Raw genomic sequence first — 26,276 nt, forward strand, 5'->3', positions numbered from 1 at the left:
TGGCTCTAAGCTCTGACTAGGTTCTATTTCTTAGTTTCTCTCTTTGGCAACATTTCCATATCTCCAAGGACCTCACGAGTCCTGAGCCAGCTGCTATAAACGCAGAGTACATTGCCATGACTGTGTGCCTGCAGTCCAACAGACATCTCTTTTTCACAGGAGATGACTTGTTCTGGTATAGCGGCTGATGCATACTAGGGTTAGACAAGCAACCCTGCCCACGGCCTCAAAATTAAGAATCCTCTTTCAGGACTGAGAATAAGGAACATGTGTATAACATGTTCAGTGCAGAGAGGCCTAAGTCATGGCTTCTTGGAAAGCGCATTCAGAGGACAGGCATTCCCTAAAGAAATAATGTCTTTAATACAATTTTTCACATGCAAAAAAATATGTCGTACAGCCCCTCACAGATTCCCAATCTCCCCAAATTCTACTTAATAAGTAAGTACAAGAGTTTTACTTTGAGGGCTCCTCTTAGTTCAGGAAGACTTTTCTTCTTTTAAAGTATACTTGTGAAGCCATTACGGGGGTTAGAAACTTATATAATAAAATCAATGTTCACTCATCCCATTCTGTGCATTGGATAGATTCACAGTTTCATTCAATTGCACAACATTTTACCAGATTATTTTTTTTAAAAACTCAAGCACAAAATAAACCAAAAGTCCTTGTCCATCTCTTCTAGTAAGGTATATTAGCAATCAAGTTGAACACAGTTAGCATTTTCCTACCAATTTGTAATAAATTCTTATTCATCCTTGGTAAGGAGGTGAAAGGTAATTTCCAAGGTTGAAATAAAAAGTGATTTTGTTGGAAAAAAAAAAAAACAAGAAAAAGGGAAAATGGATTTAAAAATGAGATCTCTGTCAAACGTACAATACCTTGGCCATAAGCACAGTTCCGAATCCACCCTGGTAATTGTTAGCAGAAGGTACTCCATCCATTACACCTGGGACAGGATTGTAAGTGTCACTTGACCAACAACGACCTGAACTCATATTTAGAATTTTGGCCAACAGTTTTGGGTCAAGACCCAACCTGTCAAAGGTCAAAGAAAAGAAGTGTTAAATGTCAAAATGTGCAAGACACGGGTGACTTGTTTTACATACCACGACAAGGTGCCATTTCTCTCCCATTTATTACATGTCTTGGAAAATAAAAGAGTATTGATATTAGAAGCAGGAAACTCTGTCTTAAATTACAGGGACTCAAGATAGCTGCTAAGCAATAATATTTCAGAGGTAGGGCTTTTTGTATTTAATAAGAACATTTTGCCCCATCCTGTTTTTCAAAATAAATATCGCCTAACAGGGTTTCTGTGTGCTTTCCTGTTCCTGCAAGCACAGGTTTATCTAGTCTTTTGGTCATCACTACATCTATGAGCCTCCTAAGAATCTTAAACCCAAATCATCTATAAGACTAGATAACATTTAAATTCCACATACCCTGCCCATAAATAAAATATTTCAAAATGATATACTGGCAAATAAATGATGCATCATGGGAGTATACGTGTAGATGCATTTATATCTGTATTTATTCTTTTAGTTTTCATGAAAATAAATGCAAGAGATGAGCCACAAGCAGTAAAAGCATCTTCTAAGAAATTATTTTTGTAAAAGAACACAATCCCTGTTGTATATTTCTGAAAACTATTTATTTGTTAAATCTTCATTAAGAAATCTTGCTTATGAAGCAAGTCTGCACAGAGTTGTGACATATGCTATCTATTCAGAGACATGCATTATAGTTCTGGGTCAACTGCTGATGAGGTCACTGATCCTGATAAAACAAAGCTTGTCCGAGCGGAAACATCATTTGTCCTAACGCTGGGCTGATGGTGTAAATGGCTGCTCCTTGTGGACCTTAAAGAAAATGGAATCGAATCAAAATACAGTATTGTGGTGGGGCTCAGTACTTTTACCCGGCTGGAGGAACATATTTTTGTTAAGTATCATTCACTTAAGTTTCAAATAACATTTTCTACGGATGACTTATCCATTTTTTAATAGAGAGTTGTTACAAAAAATCTGCTATGAAGTATTCTGTTCCCACTCAGAACCAACCTCTTTTAGGAACAGAAACAGTAGACTTTATTACACAAAGGCAGATCAAGATAAAAATGTAAGCACATTTATTCTGTCCGCTGTACTTTGCATAAAAGCAAAGGGGTGAGTTTTTAAAAAGAAAATGATTAAATACAAAGTTCAGCAAAACCTTTTACAATACTGGTCCTGGAAGTCCGTTAACAGCTGTTAGAGGTTAATGACTATGTTACCTCACACTGATTTTGACTCCTGAGATATCCAAAGTTATACATATAGATCTGGGTTAAAACAGGAGATTATGCTGAGTGCTTAAATATCTTAAAATAGGAGAATAAATGTCATTAAGTTAGACTAATCTAATGCTGAATTCACCTGCAGTCTGAAAGAATTCCAACTATTTTTCAGCTTTTCTGAACTAGTTTTGATTTTACCAGGCACTGTAAGAGATGTAAAGGGGTTTGCATTATATGAATGTGTGTGAATGAATGCTACAGCTATTTTCTTAAGAGCAACATCAAGCTACTTAAACAAAATAAACATTACTAGGGAAATAAATGCAAAAATACAGATTGCTGATTAGCTCATTTGCTGTAACTGCAAATAAATATTGTCTAAATACAAATAATCCTAACAATATTTCTCTTGATTCAGGGACATTTAAGATCTAAAGACCTGCCTTTCTTCTGCCACTTGAGATAAAATTGGAGGCTTCTCTAGTCTAAAATTCTTTTTTTTAACTACTTCAGCATATTACTACTCCTCTTTATAACATCACAGGTAACACTGAGCAGATGCTAAGAACTAAATGAAATTCATGCTCATTGGAAGTAATGTTCCCCACTTCCAATGCCCTCCCCAAGACGGCAAAGCATCTTATTTACATAAGTATAACTTGATCTACTACATTCTTTGAACAAACATATTTATACAAAATTTTAAAATCCTTTTTGATAAATAAAGAATTTTGCTACTCAGAAACATTCTTGGGGGGGGGAATAAAAGTAATTTCAGCAATAATTTTAAATCTCCACTTTCTAAACTTTGATGCTCTTCAATAGGTCAATTTCCTTAGAAAATTGCCCCTCTTCCTGTTTTCTCCCTTCATCAGAGAAAGCACATCATTAAGAAGCACAAGTTAGAAGCGTTTTGCATTTCATCTTTCTGAGGATTCATCCAATGGCACATACATAACTGACAGTTAAAACTAGACATGATATTAAAATCAGTTACTGAACTCCTCTGTCTTCCACTGGGCCTGAGGCTTGTAATGGTCTGAAACCAGCCAGAATATACAGTAATTGTCATTCAGTGAGAGTCTTCTAGAACGTCATGCTTCACTGGAGAAGACTGAGTTTCCATTTGAAATCAACAAATTAATCCAAGACAGGTATCTGAAAGGGCAAGTTTAATAGGAAGCCACTACTGGGCTCTCAACCATGATAAAATGTTATTGCTGTTTCCCTGTAAATTGGCTGGGAACATATGATGCTCTCTGCATAAGAGCTCGGCTACCGTTCACCAGATATACCGCTCCAGCCGTCAGAATGATGACGGGCTGTCAGTCCCCATAATAACTTGCCGCTGGACGCAGCTTGAACATCCACATGTGCGCATGCGCACCGGGGACTTAACAATTGCTGAAACATTCTCTGAAATAAGCAGAGAAAGCATCTGACGCCCTGACCGCATTTAGAACACTTCCCAAAGAAGCGTCACTGTGTCACAGCTACTCACCTTTAAAATGCAAGAATCTTAGATGAAATATGAGGGGAAGTGCGCAAACCGCGATAAATTAAAAATAACCAAACATCTGCCCTGAACCAAATCAAATCTTTAAAGGCCAAAAGAATTGAGTTAACTCTCCTCTCTTGCCCATTTCTAAGCACATCTGCCTCCCTGGGGTTTGGCCTAAAAGAAGACCAACATTCTCCATATCCCAGTAAAACGGATTTCAGCAGAAGACAGTTCACAGATTCAAAGGAGGGTGTGACACCTGCAGGCATCAATTATGTGCAGTTTATCTTGTATGAAATAAATATTTGCTGAGTCCTTACACACCCAAAGTACTGTAAGAAATAAAAAGCAGTAAGACATTGTCCCTGACCAAAAGGGACCTACAATTGAGGTGATAAGAAAAGATATGCTTGCACACAGACAACTGTAACAGGAGGTAGTTTATGTGCTGCCTTAGAAATGGACTAGCTGGGTGACCTTGGGCAAGTCATGCTTAGTGCCTCAGTTTCTTCTTCTGTAAAATGGGGAAGCTGAAACTAAAACATCTCTCTGGCCCCATTCAGCACTAAAGTCATGATCCTCTGGTAAGTGCCATTCAATGAAACTCAATGAAAGAAATATTTGAGCACCTACAATGAATGAAGCCACATGAGAGAGTAGGTTAAACATGGTGCTCACCAATCACATAGCTTACTGGGGTAAGAAATCACATCACATTTTCTAGAAGTTAAGTCAAATTTCCATTTCAAACTTTTTGTGGTTTGCTACAGCCCCTAGGTAAAACATTGAACTCTGATTAAGAAGCCTAAGTCAGTTGCCTAAATTAATATGGAGTTTTTTCCCAAAGATATTCTCTTAAAATTTAAATTATGCATTACTATTTTAAAAAATAATAACAAACATTTTTATTTAAAGTTTTGATTTCCAAATTCTATCCCTCTATCCCTTCTTCCCTCCCTCCCATACCCCCTCCCTGAGGTGCTAAGCAATTAAATATAGGTTAATCACTATCTATTTTTAAAAGATTATCTTCACCAATACTACAAATGTAGTGACTCTTAAAGGGATTCCAGATTACTCAAGGAATTTGAATTTCTAAAATTTTAAGACATGAATTTTCTTTCTGCCCCCCAAAATGGTTAATTCTGTTTACATTTGTTCATAACATGGCCAAAGAATGTCTCTTTATTTCAAAAAGGCAGTTTTCAATATCAAACTCTGCTTTCTATTAACAACTAGGGACCAAATTGAAGGGATAAGCTACAATTATGAGACAATTTCAAATTAATGTTTGTGTACTGTGACTTCTCATTCTTGATAAACATCATATAAAGCTGATAGTAACATTCAAGATCCAGTGCATGATAAAGAAAAGGACAAGTGAGAAAAGAGATTTACCAGACTATACTAATCAATGTAAAAGTAAAAAGAAATGTTCTTGAAGAGTAATTGAACTGTGAGACTGGAGTAAACTAGAAATGCCCATTTAAGAGGGATGGGTGACTCTACTTTTAAATGTTGACATTAAAACTCTAAAAAGAAATGTATTCTTATTTTTATGAACACAAAGAGACAAAAAACAACACATTTCCCCCAGAGTGTACAGAATATAGATGGAGCTAAAGCACCCTGATGCTGCACTACTTTGTGGGAATTTACTACTTGGGAATTTATGCTCGTTGATGCCAATTTTCTCTTTCACCTTGCAAAGCTCTATAAATCCTGCCTGCTATCTATACTCTATTAGAGAACAATTCTGTCATTTTAAAACACGTCTGTAAACCAAGGAGAAAAGACAATAGTAGAAGCACTCATATTTTAGTGCTTCCAAACCACTGAGAATCTCCTAAAGAAAATGGGATGAAAGATTTCAACATTTTGAAAAATGAGCTTGTGAATTATGTGACCAGACAGCAATTCATTAAGAAGAGCTGAAGCACTGGCAACTAGCTCACTGTTTTCAACAGTTAAATAAAACAAGTGAGCTCCTTCCATATGTCCACAGATGGGCCACATGCATGAGGAGGAGCGAATATGCTAAGTTCAGTTCTGAAAAGCCTTTCAGCTACACTGATAGTATTTCTGCATTCAAATGTCCTCTCTCCACTGATTTTGTCCCTGCCTCAGTCTAACAGGGAAAAGAGATCAGTTCTACCTTAAAAAAAAAAAACACAAAACAAAACCCAAACCTCAAGGGTCTTTCTACAGGGATTTATCCCCTCTTACTCATGCCCACCCCACTCACTGAGGCCAAGGCTTCTTACTTTCCCAACAAGGGCTTCATTCTTTCAACTAATATTTATTTATTTATTAAGCACCTGCCACAGGAAATGCAATGGAGAGAAATGCCAGGACAAAATTAAACTTGGTGAGTGCCAGAACACTCAAGTATCATGGGAGAATAATACATACCTAGCATACAAATGGGCACCAAGACGGGTGTGTCCATGTTCATATCTCCACACATAGGTATGTATGTACAATATCACCTACAGTGCATCATCTCCCTGCTCTCCCAAGGGAGTCAGCCCAAGGACTAGGATCCCTCTAATCCACATAAGGAAGTGCATGGGTCACAGAAGCTGAGGAGTTTGGTCAAAGCCAGACAAGAGTGTCCAAACCAAGATCTGACCCAAGGCCTTCTGATTTCAGGTCCATGGCCTTTTTACTGCAGACTTTCTCTCTTCTCGGCTTCTGGGAGCCTTTTTCCCACCCAAGCTGCCTTTTCAGTCTTGGGTCATTCTCCTTCCCCTGGGTGGGCATTCCCAGACCTCAGGCCTAGACTCTCCTTCCTTCTTTCTCAACTTTCTCCTATGGGAATCTGATTTACTTGCATGCTTTCAAGTGCTGTTTCCATGGAAACGGCTGCCAAGCCTTCCTCTGCAGATGTGCTATCTGTACTGAACTCTCATCCGTCTAGACAACTATGCCTCCACTTCTCTCACAGCCCCTTCCCTTCTCTACCCAAAAAGAACTGCCGCCCTAGCTTAGACTCTCGCCACTTTTCACCCACAGCAGCAGCCTCCTAACGGATCTTCTAGTTCCCAGAGTCATCCTTTCCGATCCAAGCTCCAGACAGCTGCAAAAATAGCTTCCTAAGGCACAATCTAATTGACCCTGCCCTGCTCAAAAGTCTTCCATGACTCCCTACTTCTCCTATTTAAAATACAAACTTCTCAGCCTGGCCCTGAACGCCTCCTGAGAGCTGCACCCTACCTTCCCTTCTCACCTTTGACCATTCTGCCCCCTTCAAAGGCCACATGTTCTGGTCTATATGTGCATGAGTCTCATGCCTGGAAGGTACCCCCTCTTCAGCTCCACTTCTCAAAGACCCATCTCCTTTCAAAGCACAACCCCAAGGCCACCATTCCTGGTCACCCCAGCCAGTGCTTGCTCCCACTTTGTTTTCCTTGTATTATGCCTATCTGTATACATATGATTTCTCCAACGCCATGCCTACCCCATTCCACCAATCCCACCCACAGCAGAATATCAAATCCACAAGAATGCTGGTTTGTAACTCTGTGTAAAAGATGGGCTCCTTCTGAAGTGGACATTCTGGCTTCTGAAAAGGGGGCAGGAAAAGGACATTCCAGTAAAGAACAATGATAAAAACATCGCTTGAAAAGAAACAAAGTTTTTCAGATAAAATGTTGAGGAGAAATATGGCCTGTTTTGAGAACTGGAGTGAAAACCACCACTCAGAGGAATGTACTGAGCAGATCTGTTTGAATGCAGAGCTCTGATGGAGAGTAAGATGGTAGCAAAGCATCCTGGCCCATCAGCTCATTGGCATGTGACTATTTTCAGTCATAAAACTGACAGCTGACAAATTCTTAATCAAATAACCAAGGGTTATGGGAAGATTGTATATGGGTGACTGATATCACGCCTAGCAAAAGATGGAAGTTTTGAGTTGTACCACCTAAGTTTGTGTTGCTCCATTGTTTCAGTTGTGCCTGAATCTTCACGACCCCATTGGGGGTTTTCTTGGCAAAGATACTGGAGGGGGTTTTGCCATTTCCTTCTCTAGATCATTTTACAGGTGAGGAAACCAAAGCAAACAGGTTTTTTTTCTCTTTTTTTTTTTGAGATATTTTATTTTTTCCGTTACATGTAAAGATAGTTCTAAACTTTTGTTTATACATGCTTTACAATTTCAGATTTTTCTCCCTCCCTCCCCTCCCTCCCCCCTCCCCTAGACAGCAGGTAATCTGATATAGGTTATATCTATATATCTCTATACATATACATATAGATATATATATACACATATATATATACACATAATAACATTAATCCTATTTCTGCATTAATCCTGTTACAAGAGAAAGAATCAGAGCAGTGATGCAAAACCTCAAAATAGAAAAAAAAACAACAGCACCCAAAACAAAAGAAATAATATGGTTCAATCAGCATCTATACTCCACAGTTCTTTCTTTCTTTTTTCTTTCTTGGATTTGGAGATCCTCTTCTATCATGAGTTCCCTGGAACTCTTCTGTGCCAAAAGCAAACAGGTTTAAGAGACTTGTCCAGGGTCACACAGCTAGGAAGTGTCTGAGGATCTGAACTCAGGAAGAGAAGTATTCCTGACTTCGGGCCCAACACTATCTACTGCCCCACCTAGCTGCCCTTCAACCTAAGTTAGAGGTGGGTCATTGCTTTTGGGGAGGCCCTGACTTGAAATATTAGGAGCCAAGAAGAAAGTAGTAGAAGAGAGAGATGAAGCAGACTACCAGGTAAAAGAAAAGAAGCTTAGTACAGGACGAATCAGAGACAGAAGACAAAGGGGGCAAGAGAAACATAAAATATAAGACATCATTTGGAGGGGATTAAAAGTAACAGGCAGGAATCATGGGAACCATGCTGACTGGAAAAAGGGTACTGCTTTGCTAAAGGCTGACTGGTAGAGAAAGGACACCCCCCTTTTTTCCTCAGGGATCTTGGAGCCCAGCTCCTAGTCACTAGCTCCTCCTCAATTCCTGCCCTCAAACTTGGAGACTTCAGTATACCTATTGTTACTCACTCACATTCCTCAATTGACTCATTTCTCATGGCCTACAACCCAGTTCAGCCACACACAAAGAAGGTCTTATCCTTGACCACGCCAGCACCCATAAATGCAATCTCTCCACTCTTCCCTGTTCTCTGTTCACACTGCCATCTCCAGTCCCTCAGCCTCTCTGTTCTTTGCTACGTCATCACCCTCATACTAGTCATACTCTCCTCCCTTCCCCATTATGACCTTTTGAGGAACCAATTCCACTCTGTACCGTCTCATTCTCAAGTCCCTGGTCCCCTTGTCATACCGCCTAGCTTGCCCTAGAGGCAGCCAGTGGCTCAGTGGATAGAGCACTGGGCCTGGAGTCAGCAACACCCGAGTTCAAATCCAGCCTCAGACACTTACTCCCCGTGTGACCTGGGCAAGTCATTTAACTCCTGTTTGCCTTTTGTTTTGTCCTTTGCACTTGAAAGGTAGCAAGACTGCCCTCTAGTACCATTGTTAGCTCAAGGAAAGGAAACCTTTTCAAAGATTAGCTGTTGTTCTTCAATCTGAAGGGGAGAAGAGAAAGGGAAAGACAGGCTTTGTATCTATTCTGCTGAGAGCCGAGCTGATGGGAATAGAGGAATTGTTTGGCTGGACGTTTACTAGATAAAATAAAATTCCCTGTCATCTAAAGAACTGGCTATGAAAATACTTGATGACCCTATGGTTATCCACATCTTGAGGGGTAGAAATTTTTCAAAGCCCCAGAGAAGACATGAGAAAGCTTTGCATTTCTCCAGTTTAAGGGAACCGATTGTCACTGAAAGAGCATTATACTTCCTCAGCCCCCTGCCAAAGGTAGCTATGTGCTAAAAGAGCTTGTCGCTACTTCAGTGTCTCAAGAATAAGAGAAGAGATTGGCTAGAGAGCTGTAAGTACCAGAAAGAAAGTAGATAACAGATTAGATTTACTCAGCAGATGATGCATCAATCAGCCTGTCATCAGGTCTGTCCAAGTTCATGAGATCCCTTGAGCCCAGGAGTTCTCCTACCAATATGTGTTCTTGCTAGTGTTTTGTAAATATGTACCCACTCTCCCCCACAGATACTATGTACACTGGTAGGAGAGTGTGATCCAGGTTTAACAGTGGACTATTATATTTTGATTATTACTGCTTTTATTTTCTGAGTAATTATGCTTTTGCCTTCCACAAAGTACAGTCAATCCTCAATTTTCACAGGGGTAATGTTCCTAAAAAATGGTATAAAAATAAAAAACATGAATGTTGATACATTAAACCTAGGGGAAATAGAGTGTTAGGCTCCCATCATCACCAAAAACTGTAATCCTTTTCTTTTTCTTTTTCTTTTTTTTTTTAGTGAGGCAATTGGGGTTAAGTGACTTGCCCAGGGTCACACAGCTAGTAAGTGTTAAGTGTCTGAGGTCAGATTTGAACTCAGGTACTCCTGACTCCAGGGCCGGTGCTCTATCCACTGAGCCACCTAGCTGCCCCTGTAATCCCTTTCTAGAAATTGCTGAAAATACTTTTCTGCATATAATTTTTATAACAGAACATAAATTCTGATAATATGCACTTTTCCTAACACAGTAGCCATTAGGTAATCCACAAAATGCAGGGGAGAGGAGAGGGGACACCAGGCAGAAGGGGCAAGGGCAGCTATATCAAAAGAATCCCAAAGGACAATCTGCCATCTCTAATCTCCCTTTTGACTAAGTGGCTGAAGTGCTCCCCAATGAAAACCACAAGCCTTGGAGAGTCCCTGGCCCCCTGTGTAAGCCTGGAACTCCCACCTGGGGGAGCTGGGCCCAGCCAGGCCCAGTGTGGCTCTTGATGGGCCTTGACACTTGGAAGCCCAGATGTACAGGTGGGGAAGGGTAGAGGTAGAAAAAGGTGATGCCTGGCCATTTGTTCTGTGAACATTGGAGAGAGTGTAGAGGTAACTATCTTCCCATTTACCCACAAACTTCTGCCACTTTTCCTTTTTTTTTTTCAAATTTCTTCATCATGCACTTGAGAGGTTACTTTAGCACTTTCTAGAGAGAATTCATGAACACTTTTACTAATACTTTACTCCTTTTTGTGGATATAAATGCTGCGTCGTGCCTTTTATTTTTTTCTCTACTGTATATAGCCGTGAATGTGCTGTGGGAGATTGCCAACGTCAAAGTGAAAATGAGGTGACTAGTAAAAATTATGTGAATACTTGAAACTTCAAGCAAAAGTTAAACACATGAATGTTGAGGATTAACTACAAGCATTAAGATTAGTTTTGTTTGGGGGCAGCTAGGGGGCGCAGTGGATAGAGCACTGACCCTGGATTTAGGAGGACCTGAGTTCAAACCTGGCCTCAGACTAGCTGTGTGACCCTGGGCAAGTCACTTAACCCTCAATGCCCCACCAAAAAAAAAAAAAAAAAGATTACTTTTGCTCTTGCCTTCTACTAAGACAAAATGATAATTATTCCTTCTTCTGCCATATCATTTACTAAATGTTTTATGTTTAACAGTTAATGGTATCATGGATGTGGATAGAGCACCGGCCCTGGATTCAGGAGGACCTGAGTTCAAATCTGGCCTCAGACTAGCTGTGTGACCCTGGGAAAGTCACTTAACCCCAATTGCCTCACCAAAAAACAAAAAACAAAATGGTAACATGGTGATCAATATCGTATAAATGTGAAACACACTGATGGGGGCTCAGAAACTACAGGGTTGAAAATAGAAGTTTATCTCTCTTCATTTCAAAGTTACCCCTAAGATCCTAAGAGAGAGTTTTAATAATAGCACTATGGCATACCCTACTTTAAGAATCCAGATCTGCCACCTTAAGTGTAAGTTGGGGTACCAAGTAAACTCAGAGAACTATAGAAGTTCTGTGACACACCTAGGCCATGTGTGTGTGTGTGTGTGTGTGTGTGTGTGTGTGTGTGTGTGTGTGTATCAGCTTAGTAGTATAAACTTATAGGAGTAATAAAAATGCTGAATTTAATTGAATTAGAACTTCTGGAACTCTATTTAATACCCAGCTTTTCTCAGTCAATTTCAAACTATCGCCTATGTAGTCTGAATAGCAGAAAGTATTGAAAGGAGTGCCACGTTATAATAAGAGGTATTATTTCTCAGGACAAATAGCCTTTGGAATCATAATGTTCAAAGTAAATGGTAGGAAATGGAATGGCCTGGTATACCATGTGAGGAAAATTTACCAGCCTATAGCCTTGTTAGATCTCTATCTTTAAAACCCTTCTTTTTTTTAACCCAAAACACTGAACTATGTTAAGATATGCACCAAGTCACTCATCCTGTTGTCAACACTAATTAATTTTGTATGTGTTTTTGTCACAGAAATTTCCATCTTCCTCTTTCATTTGTTAACTGTGATAGAACAGGACATAAAATTAAGTTTTTTTCAATTATGGTAAGTGACCCATAGACTAAAACTGACCATAATCCAGATACACCACTTTGAATTACAATTGGTTTTAACAATGGCTACATACAAGACTACCCATTTTATTAAAGCTTGATACAGATATGCTTCACCATCTTACAGACATTCAATTTTAAAATGTAAATGGTACAGGATATTGATAAACCAATTAGCAGTGAGGCAAAGCAAATTCCTCTTTTATCTCAATTACAACATGACAACTTAATAGGTCAAGATAGTCCAACATCTGAGACAAGGGCAATTCAATAAAACAACAGCATCTTGATATGGTAATTAAGAGGAAATGTGAATCCATTACTCTGTTTTTTTTAAAATCTAGCACTTTTTGCTGTTTTGTACCTTTTATCCAAAGTTGAATGGGATGTTATACTATTCTAGTTTCATTAAATGTAAATGATATTTTAATTTGGGGTGTTCAATTTTAGGGGTGTATCTGAAATGGGGGTTCTTAGCCTTTTTTATGTCATGGATCTTTCTGGAAATGTGGTGAAGCCTATTAACCTCTCAGAATAGTTTTTAAATACACAAAATAAAAATACATGGTATTATAAAAGAAATCAAATATACTAAAATACAATTATAAAAATATTTATTAGAACCAAGTTCATGGCTCCCAGATTAAGAACCTCTGATCCAAAGTGTCAAATAATGCATGAAGTATTCAACAAAATAATTAGGTGGGCAGAGTAAAAGAAAATGAGAATAAGAATGAAATGAGAATTAGAACAAGTATGATAAGGGAAAGGGAAAGAAGAACAGGGAAAAGAGAAGAAAAGGGAAGAGAACAGAAGAAATGAGAAAAAGAAAAAAACACCTCTGAAAAATTGAATGTGTTCAATTTAACATACATTATATTGCTATATAAAATTGTTTAGTGATTTGTCATATGAAGAGTTTTAAATATAGTTTACTGATTCATAAGCCAAAATTAAGAAGTTATTCCCTCCATCACCTAAAGGATGACAGTGTATAGAGTGCTGGGCCTAGAGTCAGGAATACCTGAGTTCAAATCCAGCCTCACTTACTGGTTGTGTGATACTGGAAAAGTTCTTAAACTCTCTTGGCCTCAGTTTCTTCAACTGTAAAATGGGGATAATAATAGCCCCTACCTCACAAGATTTTTGTGAGGATCAAAGGAGACAATATTTGTAAGAGCACTTAGCACAGTCCCTGGTACAGAGTAGGTCTTAATAAATGCCTTTTTCCTTCCTTTTAATAGAAAAACGAAAATTCTTGAAACAATTTAGGTAAAATATTGAGTGATATTCATGTAAAATAACATATCCATCTACATAATAACATCTAAGTATATATGTAAATACATTTTAATAAGCAAAAGAACCATTGGGTTCTGATTGTAAGGGTGACAAACTAGTTGAGTATAAGAGGTTATTGGCTATAAAATTTATCTCTGGGCCTAAATTCTCATTTATCTGAAAAACATACAATCACCAGGAAGCATTTTAGCAGCATTTATCTGGAGGACTAAATTTAAGGTAAATAAAGTCAAATAATCATCTAGGAGCATGGCATGTGACTTATATTGCACAGTGACCCTACCTTTCATGCAAATTTAGCTCTCTATAGCTAAGGTACATTTAAATTTTACAGTGACTGTAACCCTCCTTCAATATAATAGAAGAAATAAGAATGCCACAACAAAAAAAGATAATGTAATTTTAAATGCAAAAAATGCAATGGTCCTTTGTAGCTCTTACAAAGAAATCTTGTGTTCTCTAAGGCCTGATTTCTGGTCTAGAAAATTCCAAACAATTGCAAAAATTTTTTGTGGCAAAAACTTCTATGTGCCTCTTGAGTATTATTTTCCCACCATCAGAATAAATACACGGCTCCTAAAAAACATAAAAGCCAACCAACCTGATTCCAAGATTCATTGCTTCAGCAGTCCCGATCATGCTGATGGCTAACAGCAAGTTGTTGCATATCTTTGCTGCCTGAAAATAAAGTAGAAGGTCACCATGTGTCTGTCCCTGGTTCCATTAGCCTCTTAAAGGTAAGTCTCACTCGATTATTCTCCCAAGTGTCTGAGTCTCTCATTGGTAGTTAGACTGACATTACAAAACAACAGAGGGTGACAGTCTTCCTATGAACATCATTTACAAGTGAAAGCAGACTTGGCCAAAGTGGGCTTATGAAGCACCAAGCAAACCAGTCAATAGCATGCTGGCCTCACAATCCCTCTGCAGCCCCATGGCAGTGACTGAGGAGGGTCCCTCTGCGGGCTTGTCCCGGCAAACAAGTGTCAGTAAGGGTCTGAGCTAGACCCAAGCAGGATCACAAAGTGTGGAGGTCACAACATATTCAGCTGGTGTCACTGAATATCAAGAGGTCAGAGAAAGGGGAAGGTCCATGAGCATGAGGGACAAGATTTGGAGGAGGAAAGAGATCTCTAAGGTGGGCAGGATCTAGAAGTAGAAGGAACAAAGAAAGAGATCCTAGGAAAGGGAATGGATATTAGTTAAGGGATGAAAGTGAGACAGTGAGGAAACTGGCTTAAGTAGAGGACAGCTGGGGAGGACATGACAAAATCGTGGAGGAAGGGTGTAGACTGGATGCAGGAGGAAATAGGGAGTCATGGAAGATTACTCTGCCAGTCATTTGAAGTAGAGGGGAGTGTGGAATGTCCAGGAGCCAGCTGGGTAAGATGATGGTGGCCTGAGATCAGCTGGGGAAACCAAGAAGTAGCAGTAAATAAACATTCACCAAGCACCTGCTCCTGCTCCATGCCAAGAACTGTGCAAGGCATTGAGATACAAAGACAAGAGTGGCCACAAAAGGGAAGGAGATCTGGCCTCCAAAGAGTCTATTCAGCTAGAGAAGAAAGACAGGTATGAGGAGCACTTGTGGGGGAAATCAAAAGGACTTGATACCTAAGTAGAACGAAAGAGAAGGATGGACCTTTGGCAGTCTACTAAGAAGACCCCAGAGCCTGGGAGAGATAGCCTGTCACAGAAGAGAAATGAGAAGGGTCATTTTGTTGGGTTTTGGGGGGGTTTTTTTGGTGGGGCAATAAGGGGTAAGTGACTTTCCCAGGGCCACACAGCTAGCAAGTGTCAAGTGTCTGAGGCTAGATTTGAACTCAGGTCCTCCTGAATCCAGGGCCAGTGCTTTATTCACTGCACCACCCAGCTGCCCCCCTGAGAAGGGTCATTTTAGACAAAGTGAAGAGGGAATGTCCAGCAAGCAGATGGACATAAAGGCCTGGCACTCTGCTGAGCAAAGAAAGCCATTTCACTAGAAATGTATTTGAAAGTTTTTAGCACTGAGGTGGTAAACAATTTTAGTGAAGAATCACATGAGCCTACAGGAAGCTTTTCTATGTCTATTTGTAAAATGGTAGGGATTTTTGTTATTGTCATTGACAAGTAAAGGCTTAAAATGCATTGGGACCCACAGATATCATTGTGGTCTGGCTCCCATCTCCTCCTTCAAGGGATCCTCCTTCCTGATTCCCCAATTATTAGTGTTCCTCACCTAAATTAATGTGTGTTTTGGGGGGTTTTGCTGTATATTCTGCATTTACTTTTCTGTGACTGTGCTGTGCCCCATCCCCCAAGTAGTAAGTTTCCTGAGGGGGTAGGGCCTTGTCCTACTTTTGTATTTATAGCCTCATGGCCTCAAACAATGCCTGTTACATAAGAGACACTTAGAAAATGCTTTTTGACGAATTGAGCATATTCATTTGAGAAAATCCAAGGAAAATATGGTAGAAAGAAGGGAATTAAATGAAAGAAAAATGAAAATTAACTCATTCCATATCATCAGCACTCGACATTACCTGTCCATTTCCCACATCTCCACAATACACCACGTTGGATCCCATGCATCCCAGCAGTTCTTTGGCGGCAGCAAACTCTCGCTCCAGCCCTCCTACCATGAATGTCAGGTTCCCAGCTCGAGCAGCTCCCACCCCTGAAAGAAAAGATTTGGAGTGGAGAATCACTGCAGAGGAGCATTCTGAAAGAGTTTCACAACTGTGGTCAGATGAAGAGAAACATAAAATTAAAACATCATCCCCACAGACCGTGTCTACAACAAGCACATTCATTCAGCAATGCTTCCATGACCCCAGCTTGTCCACTGCCACATAGCCCGTACTTAAATACTGCTCCAGGAGACACAATACAAACATGACATGAGACACAACACCCCCTGAAGAATCAAATCTGCTGGTGGTCCAAAGAGCAATGGGAAGGCACATGGTTGGCGCTAGTAGGCTCAGGCGCATTACCAATGATGACGTGCCCAAGCTCATATATTATTGCATAAAGAAGTAGGCAAGACAAAGACAGGATGCCTGAGGACTGTGCGCTACAAGAACCAAAGGAAGGCTGAGGAATCCTCGATGGAGGATTTATGAAAAGACCTAAGAATGAAACAGGATGAAGAGATGGAGGAGCTGGTCTCCACACTGCTGAGACTGAAGAGCCACTTTATATGGGGAAGCACATGCAAAATCATAAAGCCCAAAGAAAGCAGACATTACAAATCAGCACAGAGCTGTTTCAGTGTGCAGAAATCATGGATGAACCACTGGTTTTATATCCCAAAGACATCCCCCAAAAGAGAAAAGGACCTATTTGTACAAAAATATTTCTAGCAGCTCTTTCTGTAGAGCTAAGAAATGGAAATCAAAGACATGCCCATCAATTGGGGAATGGCTGAACAAACTGTGGTATATGGTTGCGATGGAATATTATTGTGCTATAAGAAATGACAAGCAGGATGACTTCAGAAAGGCCTGGAAAGACTTGTATGAACTGATGGATAGTGAAGAGAGCAGAACCATGAGAACATTGTGCACAAAGACAGCAATATTGTTTGATGTGAATGATTTAACTATTCTCAGCAATACAATGATCCAAGACAATCCCAAAGGACTAATGTAATGATAAAGGATACTATCTACCTCCAAAGAAAGAACTGATATTGATGGAACACAGACTGAAGCATGCTATTTTTCATTTTCTTTCTTTCATTTTCTTTTCTTGTATTAGAGTCTTACACAAAAAATTATTAACATGGAAATGCCAGTATAATACTTCCTGATCAGAGACATGCTGTAATTTAGAGTTAATTTCATAAAGTTTTATTTTACATCCATTCTTTCCAAGGAGACACCTCAGTCTTAGCAAATATTCATAAATTCTAGGATAGGTTAAATCTAAAGCTGACTAGTCCAATGCAAGGTATTACAGTGGATATGCAACGCTGGACTTAGAGTTAGGAATACCCCAGTACAAATTCTGCCTCAGGCATTTACTAGCAATGTGACCCTAGGCAAGTTATTTTACCTCTCTCAGACTCATTTCCTCACCTATAAAATGGGAATAGCAAGAGTGCCTACCTTACAAGGTTGTTGTGAAAACCAAATGTAATAATATATATGAGGCATTTTCTTTTTTTTTTTTTTTTTTGGTGAGACAATTGGGGTTAAGTGACTTGTCCAGGGTCACACAGCTAGTAAGTGTTAAGTGTCTGAAGCCAGATTTGAACTCAGGTACTCCTGAATCCAGGGCCAGTGCTCTATCCACTGTACCATCTAGCTGCCCTGTAAGGCATTTTGCAAACCTTAAAGCACTCTTTAAATTTGGTATGTTATTATTATTTGCTGTTGATTCTCATAAAGCTCTAATTTCAGAAGGTGGTGGTGTTTAAATCTGTGTTCTGGTTCTTAGAGCTCCCAGCCTATGCACTGATTACAAAGAAATACCATTCAGCGCAGCCCAGCCTCAGGCCCACAAAAATTAGGCTGGTACTGAAATAGATTCGATCCAACTAAGAATCTTATTAACTATAAAACAGGCCAGACACATTATCAGTGTTGTTTTCAGAGAGGAATAGAAAAGTCATTCTTCACTGATACTAAAAATATCAGCTCACAATTTTCACGTCAAATCCTGTTGTCCAAGACAAGGATACTATGTGGATGAGCTATTAGCCAGTGTCTTATATTTACACTTCATTTTGCACTAGAGCTGGGAATGAAAACACTGTAAGACTCTGGGACATGGATAAAACCAGAGCCCATTAGAAGAGACAGCTGCAAGTAATGGCCTACTTTTGAACTTAATTTATTCACCCAAACCCACTATCTTTATACTTAAAAAGCCCAAGTGAGAAGAACCATATTTCATTCAAATTGTGAACTACTTCACTATTGCAAAGTCAAACAGTCTATTGGGGTTCATACTATTTTTAACCAATTAGGTACTGGCACTGTAAGAAGTCAGCATTATATTAGCCAAAGTACCTTGGAAAAATCTCCAAAAGCCTGAAAGGACAGACACCCCAGGAACCACGACTATATTTCAGAACACATTCTTTGGGAGTGATTCTGTATAGAAGTTCCAGGTTCAAAGGATGGCTTTAATTGTGACCTATGCCCACTGTTCATTCTGATCACATTAAAGTACAAGTGACAGTTACCATGTGGGCTTCTGGCATATTTCCCAGAGTGACCGCAAAGATCACTACGTTAATGCCCTCCAACATTGAGAACTGTCTTTGTTCAATGCCCATGCCCAGCCTTACTCCCGATCCAACAAAGCTCAGTCAAAGCTCACCACCAAAACCCAGAACTATCAATCATGGGTCAATAGCTTTGTAGCTATATTCCAGTCTGCTAAATAGCTTCAGAGGGTCATTTATTAGAGAAAAATTAATGATGACAATAGTTCTCAGCTGGTTAAGCTTTTGACAGCTGCACTTTCTCACTTGTTCAAACACTTATTTCATGTAAAAAATAAATTTAAAAAACTCATATGCAAAAGAACAATTCACTACATTACACATGCTTAGAGAGTTCTGTTCAGTTCTTTCCCCCATCCAACATTTGAATCCCTAGACCAAATGTCTGTGGGTTTTTTAAAAAATTATTCACCACCTCTTGAGAACATACACCAAAACACAGACTCTGCCCCAAATGAATATCTGGTAATCGCAGGGCCCAAATGCAACATGAGGTCCCAATACAGCATACAGTTACACGCCATGTTAGAGTACAACTTATCATTCATTATAATTTATAATGATTATAATCCCATTTGTGATTATTATCTCATTTGATCTTCACATCAACCTTATGAGGCAAGCAGAGCAAGTTGGATTCTGCCATTTTTAGAGCTGAAGAAACTAAGACTTGGAAAGGGAAGAGGACTTGCTGAAAGCCAAAGAGCCAGTGGGACTATTTGGACAGAAGTGGAGTATAGGCCTCTAGTACAATGGAGTATGGTAGTACAGGACTTTCCTCTACATCACCCCACCCCCTCCATCCAGCTGAGTTTCATACCCAAGGCAGAATTAAGGCTGATGTTATTCTCACAAAAGCAGATGTGATATTTAAAATCTAAATGTGGGTCCTAACCTGCCCCCCCAGTTTTTGGGGGGAAGCCAGCTAAAATCACTGATAAATTCAGCTTTTAAGGATTTATTAAAGTGTATTAGAAGTTAGTGAAGAGAGAGTCGGTATAGCCAGAGAGAAACCCTTGCTTTTCCTAGCAGTCCATGTCAAGTCCCTCACCATGCCAAAGTCCTGGACAGAAAGGGACCCTCCTGCTCTCCATCTCCTGCCACCAAACCAGTTCCAGACCAAAAGAAGCCGATTCAGCGAGTGAGCCTCACCTTCCTACTTCCTGTCTCCCTCCCCAAAAGGGGAGGTCCTTCAAGCTGATTGGTTGAGGGTCATCTCCTGCTAACCTCAGTAGTCCACAGCCTCTGAGAACAACACCCCACTCAGGTCCAGCCAGGCATGGTCTCAATTTGGTTTTTTGTTTGTCTGTTTGTTTGTTTGTTTTTTGTGAGGCAATGGGGGTTAAGTGACTTGCCCAGGGTCACACAGCCAGTAAGTGTTAAGTGTCTGAGGCCGGATTTGAACTCAGGTATTCCTGACTCCAGGGCCAGTGCTCTATCGACTGCGCCATCTAGCTGCACCCCCCCCCCATGGTCTCAATTTAATCATTCTTAAGTAGGTACTCAGTCAGTTTCTCAGTCTCACCCAATTTAAACAATTCTAAATCAATCTTCAGGTGGGGCCCCTGAGCGTCTGCCAAATCCCATTATTTTATCACACAGAACAATTGGGAATCCCTGAATGAACAGCTAGAAAATTTGCACATGGTTACACATTGTTTTAGGTTAAAAAAAATAAAACTGCTTAAAGGTAGTATAGTGTAAAGCACACTGGATTCGGAGTTCAAGGACTGGGCTTCAAATCACAGCTCTAGTACTTACACATACATATATGTATGATGTGACATATGTGTGTATATGTATGTATATGGTGCTTTTTAAAGTAACTCTTCCCTTAAACCTATTTCATACTATGAGAACTTGAAAAGAAATTTGTATTCTACCTGTTGTTATTAAAAGATAGCGGCAATTCCACAAATTAACCATTCATTACACACCCACCCCAAATGGATAAAACATTTGTCAAGTACTTACTGCACGCCAGGCATGGGACTAAATTCTGAAATTATCAACACAAGCACAAAGAAAGACAGTCCCTGCCTTCAAGGAGCTTACCTTCTAAGGGAGAACACACAGAAGAACGCTGAAACGCAGGCGCAAAGGAGAAGATTCCCACTTGGGAAACTGGGTGGAAAAATAATTTGCAGAGTTATGGTCTCAGCCAAGACTGAAGTGAGCACAGCTGACATGGGGACTTCCTCTGACAGAGGTTCCATAGCGGTGTAGTTATTGCCAGCCTGAGAGCATCTATCAATGAGCACATTCACCATATACAGCTCCTTGTACCAGGAACCGAGGGAGACGTAAAATTTAAATAGAGCCTAAAGTTTAACATGGGGAGAAGGTGCCAGAACAGAAAGCAATAATATTATATGACAATTCCATAAAGTGAGGCCAAACAGGGAAGGTCATAAGTGATTACATAAGAGACCTTCATGGACAACATTTGAGGAATGCATTCCGGACCTAGGTAAGCATGTAAATGAAAACACAGAAGTGGAAATGCACTATAAGAGTGTAGGGGGATGATGGGGAGTCTAGTTTGGAGTTCATGGAGAACAGTAGAAGAAAATGAATTTATAAAGGTAGGGCAAACTCAGAATTCAAGCAAGAACTGTACAGCTAAGAGTTGGAAGGGAACTCAGAGGTCATTTTACGGATAAGGACACTGACACCCAAAGAGGTAGAAGTTACTTCTCTGAGGTCACACTGGAAATAAGTAGGAGCACCCGGTCCTTGGACACCAAACTCTGAGTACCTTCTATTCTACTACATTACCTGTTGTGGAGAATCCTAATGCTCAGGTGAGGAATCTGAATTTTACTTAGTAGTCCACAGGGAGGCAATAGGGTTTGGGACAGAGCAATGGCATAACCACCCCCCTGTGCCCTCTGGAATGCTGGTTCCAGAATTAACACACTGTGTATCATCTTAACTCTTCCTCTCTCATCCCTATCCCCCTCTGGCCCTCCCTGAGTCCTAGCTTCCTCTTGATGATACACCCACTGCTTCCCTCACCACCTTCTCCAGTGCTGTTTATACCTTCTTTCACACCAAACACCCCAGCCCTGCCCTAACTCACTGGTCACAGAGGATGACTCTCACTATAGGACTGGCCCTTCCAGACTCGCCCTTGATCACTTTCACTGAGCAACTTCTCTCTTTTTAGGTTCAACCAAATTTATCACCCAACCAAATCCTTGTGTCCTATTAAGCCTCCCCTAGCCCTCCCCTAGGACAGTCTCCATCTTTCCTCCCTATTGCTTGCCTTCTTACTAGGGAATGTCAATAATATCACTCATCTTGCCTTCACACAAACTCTGAAGTTCCTTTCCCTGTTTCTGTCTTTTATAACCCCTAGCCTTGTCTTGAACACTGACTCTCACTTCTCCATTTTCTTCTCTTCCTTTCCAGGCCATCATCCCTGCATCCTCTTGACTCCTTGGTGAATCTGTTCACCTGCACTATTCTCTACATTGTAATCTTGTGCCCTTGTCCTATCACCAGCCATGCCTTCCCAAACCCCAACCATAGACGACTTCCACCAGCTACCTCCCTTGATTTTATTTATATGATGCTGAACAGGTCCACTAAAAACTTATTATCTAACCTCAACTAGGCAAACATTCTATTCACCCCACCATAGGTCCAAGCGACCTCCTTCAATATGAATCTCAATCTGATTTTGGGCTACTTTCCATTCTTCAATAATGTACCACCTCTGGGGCGAACAAAGATGTGAAAAGGCTGGTGCATACTTTGCAAAATCTAGGAGCCTCTGGTATAAGACAGAAAGAGTACTTGACTAGTAGTAAAGATACAAGTCTTAGCTCTAAGAACTAACTGTGTGACCTTAAACAAGACTTTAAATTTCTCTGGGAGTAGTTTCTCATTTAAAAAAAAAAAAGGGTTGAACTCCATGATACCTAAAGTTCTGTCTAGTTTTAGGATTCCGTGATAACTTGGGGTGCTAGAATTTTTAAAATACACAGATACACAAATATATTTTCTTACTACCAAGAATATCTCATACTATTGGTCCACAAACATGGTAATCTTGTGAAAATATAAAGCTAGTAGAATTATGAACTGATCCAAACATTTTGGAGAGTAATCTAGAATTATGCCCAAAAAGTTATAAAACTTTGTAGACCCTTTGACCCAGCAATATCACTATTAGGTCTGTTTCTCAAGGTGATCAGGGGGGAAGGAAATGAATCTATATGTTCTAAAATATTTATAGCAACTCTTTTTCTGGTGACAAAGAACTGGAAAGTGAGGAGAGGCCCATCAGTTGGGGAATGGCTGAATAAGCTGTAGTATTATGATCATGATGAAATAAATAATTATGCTATGAGAAATGATGAATAGGTTGGTTTTAGAAAAACATGGAAAGACTTGCATGAAATAATGCAGAGTGAAATGAGCAGAACCAAGAGAGTGTCATATACAGTCACAGCAACACTGTTCAAAGAATAACTGTGAACAATCATGCTATACTGAGTAATATGCACACTCAAAGCAACCACAAAAGAATTATGAAGGAAGATGCTATCCATATCCAGGGAAAGAACTGATATATGGACATGCGTACTGTATGGTTCCACATATATGTCTATGTCAAATGTTGGCCTTCTCTAGTGAAGGGTTGAAAGGGAGTGAGGGAGACAACTCAGAATTCAAAATGCAGCCTGAATGAATGAATGAATAAACTGAAGTGAAACAAAAAGCCATGTATGTGGGGGCAGCTAGGTGGCGCAGTGGACAAAGCACCGGCCCTGGATTCAGGAGTACCTGAGTTCAAATCCGGCTTCAGACACTTGACACTTGCTAGCTGTGTGACCCTGGGCAAGTCACTTAATCCCCATTGCCCCATAAAAAAAATTTTTTTTAAAAAGCCATGTATGCTTCTTAAAAAAGGAAAAGAAAACATGAGGTCAATCGGTGCACTTTTGATAAAAATCAGAAAAGGTTTACTTTCCATACTGCCTAAATCCCTTTTCCTTCCTCCAATCTATGACCATTTTCAGTCAGCTTTATTATGAATACAAATCAGAATGACAGACCTGTTAGGAACTCATCTGGGCATGATTCTACCACCGTGAAGCTGGACATCAACACCCAAACAATCCAAGCCATACAGCTATCTACCCTGTTTTTAAAGAGCTACAGCAGGGCTGTCAGGTCTTCCCAGGGAGCGCGCTACAGTGTTAACTGTCCTGAGGTGCAGGTGCCCTGGCTGTGGACAAAGGGTGTATAAAGCAAACCTTCCCTCTGCCCCCTATATCTAGCTGACCTAACCCAAGCTTCTTCCCTTTCATCCAACCCACCGGAACCCCAGAACCTAGACATAACAGGCATGTTGCCAAGTCAAATGCCCTACTGCCACACACATACCTCAACCTTCTATCTCTTCTAAGACATTCCATCTCTTCTCTGTACATTCACATGGGTCGTCTGTTCCCCCCCGCCCGTGCCTGGAACATTCTCCTTCCCCATTTCTGCCTTTTGGAACCCTTTGCTCCCTTTAAAGCTCAGCTCAAGTGTCACCTCTTACAAGAAGTCTTTCCTGATTCCCCTAGGTGTGTCAGTCCCCCACCTCCATTACAGAAGGGTATTGTTGTTTTACCAAAATTACTATTATTTGTTGTTGTACAATCCTTTATTATGGGTCCTATGACCCAGAAGAATGGAAGGACAGGGCAGCTTTGTATTCTTTATATCCTCAGTATCTGGTGCTTAATAAATGTTTTTGATTGATTCATCATTCTTAAAATTACACATTTCTTACTTATATCTGATGCCACTCAATTCTATATAATTTTATTTAATTATCTGTGGGTATGAGAAAATTTCGTATTCTTGTATTAAGACCTTCAAACACTGAAGATTATAAAGTCCCTCTCTTAGTCTTCTCTTCTCCAGGCTAAAATCATCAACTTTTTTTGCTCATGGGACCTTTTTTCATTTCTTCAATCATTTTTGTTCTTTTTCTCAGAACTATGTATAATTCCTCCATATTCTTTTAAATCATGAACAAAATATGAATAAGAGATAGTGCTAGAATACTTTCCTGAACATACAGGTTACATTTATTTTCACAAATTTTAGTTTCATGATAGCTTTTAAATAACTATAACACATTTCAAATTCATTTAATTCACCTCCCACTGTGATCTTTCAGGCACACAGGGATGAGTACTAGATGAAAACAAGGGCTTGTTTTATTGCTCTTTGTTTACTCTAATGTGGATTTTTCTAATTTGCCCCAGTCATTCTAATTTTTCATCAAAAGGGGTTTGCTCAAAAACAAAACAAAAATCTGTTCCTAGATGACATTTGAGAGATTTTAAGCTACCAAATATTTTGATAAGCACATATTTAAGCCATGGCTTGAATCCAAGTAAGACCCACCTATTCTTAGAATGACCTGGAAAGTAGGTCTTGTATAGGTATGTAAAGATCTTGCTACTGAGAGTCTCTAACTTGATGAGAACTTTTCCAAGGAATGGGCATGGTGAATGCACCAAAAATTTAATTCAATAGCATTATAAACTTACCTACACATAAAAGCAGTTTAGAAAAAAGCAAACTTTATATTTGGACAATGCTTCAATGGATCCACAATCTCATTCTTGTCAAGGTACAATCGATCCATGCCTTCTCATTCTTTGTGGTTCTTGTCAATCTTCCTCCACAGAGAAAAGCCAACAGACCCAAGTCCTTACTCTGGGTCTTTTTATGTTGTAAGTCCCAGTACAGCACAATGGCTCCCCATCTCTCTTGACCAGTATACCTCCCTGCACCAGTCTGATATCAGATACCCTTTATACCACTGGTCACAATAGGCCACCACTGGAAATATTCTCTAGCCTCTTTACACTACGCAGGCATCGCTCTGTTGACTTTTGGGTCACCTGCAACTTTTATTTCTGAGATTGTTGGTACATTAAAATAATGGTGCAATTTCCTAAATGCAAGCTACCTTACCATCTTCTTTCTTATTCAAACCTACATTCTGTAAAACCAAAAGTCATAATCAAATTAAAAGAATAAGAAATAGAGAATTTAAACAAGTCAATGTCAGAGGAAGAAATTGACCAAGCCATAAATGAACTTTCAAAGAAAAACATTCCAGGACTAGATAGATTCACAAGTGAATTCTATCAAACATTCAAAGAACAATTAATCCTAAAACTATACAAACTTTTTGCAAAAAGAAGGGATCCTACCAGTTTCTTTCTATGACACAGATATGGCCTTGATACACAAAATAGGGACAGTGAAAGCAGACAGAGAAAATTATAAAACAAAATCCTTATCAAACATTGATTTTAAAAATTATAAATCAATGTTGGCAAAGAGGCTAAACAAGTTATGATTAAAACTATGGTTAGATTTATACCAGGAATGTAGGGTTGGTTTAATATTAGGAAAACCATAAACTTAACCACATTAATAACAAAATCAACAATAATAATATAATTATATCAATAGGTACAGAAAAATCTTTTAACAAAACACAATATTATTCCAACTAAA

The 26,276-nt window shown here is 39.6% G+C and overlaps 1 protein-coding gene across 1 annotated transcript in view; it reads right to left on the reverse strand.

The window, feature by feature from the left end:
- HIBADH (3-hydroxyisobutyrate dehydrogenase) overlaps positions 1-26,276 on the reverse strand; it is a 160,193-nt gene that overhangs the window by 18,841 nt on the left and 115,076 nt on the right. The window contains exons 5-7 of the mRNA XM_043968053.1: positions 16,042-16,175; positions 14,121-14,197; positions 882-1,038 (exon numbers count right to left, since the gene is read on the reverse strand). Of these exons, the coding sequence (XP_043823988.1) occupies positions 882-1,038; positions 14,121-14,197; positions 16,042-16,175 (368 nt within the window). The remainder of the gene's footprint in view (positions 1-881; positions 1,039-14,120; positions 14,198-16,041; positions 16,176-26,276) is intronic.

This window comes from Dromiciops gliroides, chromosome 5, assembly GCF_019393635.1.
Source record: "Dromiciops gliroides isolate mDroGli1 chromosome 5, mDroGli1.pri, whole genome shotgun sequence".
Lineage (NCBI taxonomy): Eukaryota > Metazoa > Chordata > Mammalia > Microbiotheria > Microbiotheriidae > Dromiciops > Dromiciops gliroides.